This window comes from Alnus glutinosa, chromosome 7, assembly GCF_958979055.1.
Source record: "Alnus glutinosa chromosome 7, dhAlnGlut1.1, whole genome shotgun sequence".
In the NCBI taxonomy this organism is placed as follows: domain Eukaryota; kingdom Viridiplantae; phylum Streptophyta; class Magnoliopsida; order Fagales; family Betulaceae; genus Alnus; species Alnus glutinosa.
The window spans coordinates 2373296-2381033 of NC_084892.1; the positions used below are offsets into that span (position 1 = coordinate 2373296).

At 37.3% G+C, this 7738-nt stretch overlaps 1 protein-coding gene across 1 annotated transcript in view; it reads right to left on the bottom strand.

Annotated features, from left to right (window-relative positions):
* Positions 1-7412, bottom strand: part of LOC133872625 (1,4-alpha-glucan-branching enzyme 1, chloroplastic/amyloplastic-like) — a 28906-nt gene extending 21494 nt beyond the window's left edge. The window contains exons 1-4 of the mRNA XM_062310202.1: positions 7296-7412; positions 5684-5973; positions 4567-4665; positions 938-980 (exon numbers count right to left, since the gene is read on the bottom strand). Of these exons, the coding sequence (XP_062166186.1) occupies positions 938-980; positions 4567-4665; positions 5684-5973; positions 7296-7412 (549 nt within the window). The remainder of the gene's footprint in view (positions 1-937; positions 981-4566; positions 4666-5683; positions 5974-7295) is intronic.
* Between the last annotated feature and the right edge of the window lie 326 nt (positions 7413-7738).

Consider the following 7738-nt stretch of genomic DNA (forward strand, 5'->3'; position numbering starts at 1 on the left):
GCATCTCATAGCATAAGTCGCTCCACATTACGTTAATGCAGACACAAGCCTCGCCAAATTATAGTGTTTACAGGTGTTAATAATCCATAACTTTATTGAAATCTTTTAACATGCTCATCCAAATTATTAAAAAATAAAAAGCTCAAAATGGGAGATATCAAAGTGGGTCCTAAGCTAAAAAGCTCAAAAAGCTTGATTTCATTTCATTGGGTTTTAATTCATCCATCCTTTGCCTCTTTAGGCTCCTTCTTAGACTTCTTGATTCTTTTAATTTTAGGACTTTCATTTATAATTTTACTACTCTTTTTCTTGTATTTTGGGGTACCCTTTTGTACAATCTCTAAATACTTGGGTTGCTCCACTTGAGAATCTTTAACAATTTTTTATTTACTAAAAATAAATAAATGCTAATTTTAACATAAAGTTTCATATAACTACACCAATCACCTACATCAAGCTAAATCACAAGTTGTATATACATGGAGATTTTAGAAGTTTTAACCTCAATCATAATGTTTTTAATAAAAGGATCAATACACTACTCCAAATTACGTACTATAACAATTGCTATCAGCTCATCAATGTCTTTGACTTTAGTAACCAGCAAAGTTTTTTTTTTTTTTTGATAAGTAGTCATGAGCAAAGTTTAATCCTGCAACCCAAGTGACTTGCTATCTACTATCTAGAATAGTTATCTCTTGTATCAATGACAAGAGTTTGAATCGTTATGCTTTACTACTGTGTGTGTATGTCTATGTAGGAATGCCAGCACCGATCATTTTAAGTAATATAGGCACTTAGAGACTGGGCAGAACATGACTCCAAATTAAGCCTGAAATAATACTAAAAACCAAAAAGATAGTAATATAGTAGTAATTTTAGCGACATTAATAATGCTAATAAATTTTCCCTAAAACAGAACTGAGGTAAAACAAACCTTAGCTCCAGGTGCCCACTCTCGATAAGTTATACCTGTGGCACTGGAAAAGCAGTTGAGGTTATAATCAGCAACTGAAATAAAACTTGATTGAAAGAGAAAAACTGTAGAAGGTTCTGACTATGAGCACATAAACAAGTAATTGATCCAGAAGGAGATGTATGGAATTGAAGTATTTATGAGCATCTAAAATATATATGATAGGAACCCGAGATTTTTTTTTTGGATGAATTAGGAACCCAAGAGTTTCTATCATTTGAAAATCAAAAAATAAACGGATAAATCGACTGGTTCGAGGGGACCAGACCTCCAATTGATCCCTTCGAGAGAATCAACCTCCAATTGTTGCATAAAAAGATTGATGTTTTCATTGACTGGATTGTCATATGACATCTACATCCTTTTATAGAGATGATTGCAGCTTATTCTAGGAAAATAATTATTACAGAATCACTCACTAATGAGAAGATTGTGATCATGCAATTATTACAGAATAATTCCTAAAAAAGAGATATTGCAATAATTTGCAATTATTATGATTATGGGAGGGAAATTTGATGGTAATATTGTAAGGATCCTGCCATCCCCCCACCCTTCAAAACAACCTTGTCCTGAAGGTTGACTATTAATGAATCTTGTCACCAATCCCGTCCTTGATCCCATGGCAGCCACCATGTCCTCCTTTAAAGGTAATGGCTCATGAATGATACGCAATGAAAGTTGAATAAGAGAGAATTTTTTTAATAGTACTACTTTTACAAGGGAACCCATAGAAAAATTCTGAATCAACATTATCCACCATATAATCGAACCTCAGAATTTGGAGTAAACACCTCTCTACAACTGTTTGACTTAGTAGAATCGATATTTTCCAATAAAGCCTTGCCAAACTTGATCATAACTTGCTTCACCAAATTGTAGAGACAATATCTCAATTAGTTCTTTATCCACTGTGTACCCTGCACTCACTAACAATTTATCATCTTTGTCCATCATTCATGATCTCCTCAGTATCGGAACAATTTTCAATATTTAAGACATCTGAAAATTCTGATGAAATGAATCCAAAACTTTTCCCTTTCTCAACTGACTCCACTTGCGTGGTAGGAGGTTTGCAAGTTGTGTTAGAAGATGAGCTACCTTTGTTAGTCGTTGGTTTATCTACCACTTCGATTATTTGGCGGTTTTTCTCACCAAGTCTCTCATACTCTATTCTTGCAAATGAAATGGCAGATATAATGGTTTGGGATCGTTGAGCCTTGACTTCTCTTAGGATTTCTGGTTGAAGTCCTTCAATGAACGTCTCCACTGTCTTTCGGACCAATTATGAGTGATATTAGATAACTGCTCAAAACGACTTGGGTATTCCTCAACTGCTGATGTTTGCCAAACAAGGAGCCCTTCCACAAATTCCTTCCAGGTTGGTTTTTAGCGGCATGCTTCAACGTAGTAAAATCACAGGATTACCTCCCCTTTGAGTGTAATGGCCCACTATCTCCACTTTTGAAATTTCCGGTCCACCATCCCAATGTGGTAACTCCAATTTCAAACGCGAAGCTCCATACTCTTGCTCCCCTCTCAATTGGATTTCCTGTGAAGCTCGATTTCCGATTGACCTAGAATCCACTCCTCGATGGTCTAGGGCTCGGTGGATAGACTCAGCAATCAATTCTTTCAGAAGCTTGAGAAACCTCGACTCAAATAACACCTCCTTTTGCTGGCAAGAATTGCTACTAGAAACCATGGTGTATTCCTTTAAGTATGAATTGCTACAGGGGCATAAAACCTCCTGCTTCTTCTTCTTCTTTTTCTTTCCATTCTTTTATTCTTTTTTGTTCTCTTTTTTTTTTTTTTTTTTTTGCCCTTACAATAAATAAGATTTCCTGGATTACAATAAAACTGTGATAAGGACTACCCTAACCCTGTAACCAAACAGTAACCAGAATAGGAACTATACTGGGGTTATGCTATTCTAACAAAAAATTAGGATATATCCTGGCTCCCAAATAAGATAACCCAATGCGAACATCCATACACCCTTAAACAGGAATAAGAAAGAAAATACATGTAGCCAAACAACCTGCTTCTTCCACAACCGCTCCACCACCGCAGGCCACTCCACCGTGCACGATCATGGGTCCTCACCACTCCTCATAGACCACCACACCATGCTGCTTTGCACGGCCACGGCGAACGGCCTCCACTTCTCACGCGGCCACCATCGCATTGCACTACCATGTGCACAAACCCCAGTGAAAAGGCCACCTCCTTGCACAACCACCACCGCACAGCTCCTCCACGTTCAAAGTGAACCACCATGCACAACACTGCACGTTATCACCACGACCACACTCCTCGTCTCTGCCACTACCACTTCGTCGGACGACCCCAAACGCTCCAACTCCAAGTGCAAGAAACCACCATCAACCACCCGCCACAACAACCAAAAACAACCCAATCGACTTTAACTTGCAACTGCCGCACCACAAGCCTAGCAGCAGCAACCCGCGTTCACACATGATCAAATTTGGTTGATTTTTTTTTTTTTCCTAATGGCAGGAAAAATGAATAAAAACTCTGGATACCAAATGGCTTTGATACCAAATGATAGAAACCTGAGAGTTTCCATCGCTTGAAAATCAGAAAATAAACAGATAAAATCAATCGTATCGACTATCGAGTGGATCAACTAGCAATTGCTGCATAAAGAAATTGATGTTTCCTTTGATTAAATTTCCATACGATATCTACATCCTTTCATAGAAAGGATTGCAGCTTATTCTAGGAAAATAATTATTGCAGAATCACCTACAAATGAGAAGATTGGGATCATGCAATTATTATAGAATAATTCCTAAAAAAAAGATATTGCAATAATATGCATTAATTATAATTATGGGAGAATATTAAGGAAATATTATAGGAATATTATGGGGATCCTATCAATATACGAGAGTGCTACACTGTGATGAGAAAAATAGGGTATCACCAAAAAAAAAAAAAAAAAAAAGGTTTGGCTATGTTTTCTGCCAAAGGCCTGCTTGCATGCATAATACATCATTCTACTTACCAATCTTTTGTTGAACCTAGAAGAGGCATACTAATCTATCTAAACCCAAAATGATTATTAATTAGGAGTTTTGTCCCTCCTATGTGAATCAATCACAAGAAGGATCCTGGAGCAATCTCAGGCCCCAATCTTTTATAGTAGAGACAGAGCCAAACTTTTGTCGCATTCCTAATACTTGGACCTAAAGATGCATTTTAAAACACTAATCATGCTTAAGTGAGTCTAAGCAACCACGAGATTGGTGATCATCAACCATCTTCAAGCCAGCTAATAAGAGTGTAAACAATCAACTAAAGAACCCTAATTTCACAACACTAGAAATAGAGGTTTGTAATACAAATACTAAACCAAATCATGGGATTTTCTTTGTCCTTCTCCATGTCATGAATATATTTGTTTCATCTCCTAATTAATTATAGGTTTGGGTCAAAATAAGTGATACTTTCTTCTTCTTCTCTTTGCATTCAAACAAGAGTAATGTGCACAATACGGGAACTACTTTATTCAGGACATAGAAGATAGAAACAATCAACCTCCCAATAAGGGTATCTAGTAATACCTGCGCGTGAAACCAAATTTTTCATAACCACGAGAAAACACCTCCAAACCACCTTCATGCTTGTCAATTTCCTCACGTAGTCTTTTGTATTGTCGATAACTGTAATTGATAAATATAAATAGCATACAATAAGTTAAAAATCAAGCATGTCAAAGAATATAGGGTAAAAACAAAAGAAACATAATCAAACAACCGTTTAATTAACTAAAAACAGCAAAAAGCATTAGGTAGCAATAACCCTCTAGTCTTGAGTCTTGACATAAATAAACCAGAAGACCTATCAATCACACTTAAAATTAAGAATGGAATCGTCATTTACAGCTTTGGGCCTTTTCTCAGGGAGAGTGATTAGTAAAGGTAACACTTTTTCTTAAGCTTCCGGCTGCAATTCAGATGGTCCTTGGTTGCACATCCGTGTTTGATCCTCAGAATATTCTCCAGGTACAATTTGATCTACCTTGCCACTTAAGCTATTAAAGCTAGTACAAGAGAAACATGAACAACACAAGAAGCAAATGACTAGTAATACAATTAGGTGACTCAGAAGAGGTGAGAACTATCTGGGTGCCTTGAAACCTAGCCTACATTCTGGTGAATTTATAGATTAAAATACAATGTTAAGGTGAGGCTCAGAAAGCCTAAATAAATTAAAATTATCTAGTTAAAAACATTTCCCTTGGTATTGCTTTGGAGAATCACAGTTTACATGTTGGACACCAGATGAACAAGAACAGAAATATAAGGACACTTTGCATAAACTAAATCAGTAAGTCTGCTACTTCATTATGAGTTTTATAGACACTCCTATTCAGTTTGTGACTTACATCAGGTCCCTAAGAGAATTAAAAAGTACTCAATGAGGATGAAGGACTATACTAACTCCATGTGAATAATAACACCTTTTAGGGAACACAATGGCAAGAAGACCCAGCAAAACATATAACAGGAATAAAACAACCATAGGAATCAACAATATGTTCACTTGAGTTGCAACATGCACAACCTGAAGCAACTAATTGTGCACCCTATACTATTTTAAGTCCCCCAGCCCGAGTAGCTCAGACATTCCTTTCTCAATGTATTACTCCAATAAACAAAAGATCAAAATGCATCTCACCGGTAGTCAAGATGTTCACGATGACTATTCAGAAGTGGATCTATTTCATATATCCTTTGCCCAGTGCCAAGTGGGGGAATGGTCCTTGGTCTAGCTTCATCCTTTTTGATATTCTTTGTCCCATCAATAGGAGGAGATGCATCCTCACTCTGAGCTCTACCATCATCACTTGTAGCAGATTCTTGCTCATCATCAACCTCATTGTATCCACTAGTTTGTTCTACAAGCTTCTCTTCATCCTTGAGCTTCTTGTCAACTTCAATAGTTGGACCATCTACATCATGCAATACCTAAAAAAGATCATCAAGACATAACACAATTAACTAAAGTAGGTTAAGATTGTAAACAAAAATTGACTTTGTTTTGAGCATTAGGAAGACAATGACCATAAAAGATATAAGGCTAGAAAATATAATTAATACAGAACTGGAATAAATTTGATTAATCCATGTAAATGTTATATATTGTAAATATGTTGACATAGAGAACATCTACCGATTTAGTTTCACCATGACCGAATCCCAAGAAAAGATGTACCATAACAAACTCCAAATCAAAATAGGAATAACTAGATCCCAACTACTCTATGATTTCAAAAACTTCACAATACTAAATAATATATAGGCAAATAAGTTCAGCTTGGACATTCTATTTTAGAATAAGCTAGGACGATACTCCCTTCAATTTTCCTAACCTCATCTTCATTGTCTTTCTCATTCTAATAATGTCACTAATGATGCCTTGCCCATCTGCATTCAGTTGATGGATTGCCTTTTCAGTAATTATTTCTTTTCCGTTTTTCTTTTCCTTTCTTTTTTTTTTTTTGGGGGGGGGGGGGGGGGGGGGTGAGCCAAGAAAGCAATTACATGCAAGGGCCACATTTTCTGCAAAACCATCTTTTCTTGCATTTGGCTGCCCTCATGTCACTGATTATTACAATATTCCTTGCCATTAGTGCAGCAATCAGTTTCAGATTGAAAAGGATGCACTGATGCAACCCAACTTGCACATGGCTTCATGGAAAGGTTTGAGCAAAAGAAAAAGCTTCAGGGGGGACTGGCCTGCGATTCTGCAAATATCCGAGAGTTTGTATGACCCTCACTCGATGATCACACGAGCAAGATTAAGGCAGACTTTCGGGCGATCTTCGCCCGTTGGTTGCTCAAGCTCTACAGGAGGCAAATAGAAAGTTCGTTTGATGTTCGATTGACCTGACTCGAGCAAGAACGCGACTAATCACGGAACAGCAATCTCACGCGACAATCGCTCGAGCGAGATGCGTTTATTTATTTATTTATTTTGTAGATACATAAGAAACAACAAACAGAAGCTAAACCTAAAATAAAGCTTAAACAAAAGCTAAAATTAAAGCTAAAGCTAGATCTAAACAAGCCTAGGGAGGATCTTTACCGCTAACAATCGGGATAAAAGGGATAATAGGAGGATTGATGGGAATGCTGACAGAGTTAAATTTGGTTGCAGCCCAATGTGCCACAGAGTAAGCACAGAAGTTTGCACTTCTCTTGACTTTCCGGGCTAATCATGAAGAATTAGTTGGGATAGAGTCGATAATATTATAAATAGTAGAGGAGATTCGCCAATCTTGGGCTACATTGGGCTTTTGAAGAGCCAATATAACTACTTGTGAGTCTCCTTCCAGGATAAACCATTTGAGATAAAGAGAAGATGCCAACGATGTAGCAAGACGAGCAGCTAAGGCTTCACCCATGTTTGGTGACATTTGGGGCTAATTTTTTTTTGATAAGTAATAAAAGTTTTATTAAAAGCGTAAGGCGCCCCTGAGTACACCGGAAGTATACAAAGAAGCAACCAAAAGCTAGCCAAAAGCAGAGCCCAAAAGAACCTAAAGGATCCCAAACAAACCCTACAAACTGAACAGCCCCAAATTTGAGAAATCATTCTGATAATATGGCCATTATGATTACGACAAACAACCGCTTGAGCCGAGAAAGAGTCTCTAATGGCTGTATCAAAGTTGACCTTGTACCAATTAGACGGAGGTCGGAGCTACTTTTCTACAGGGGGGCTGGATAG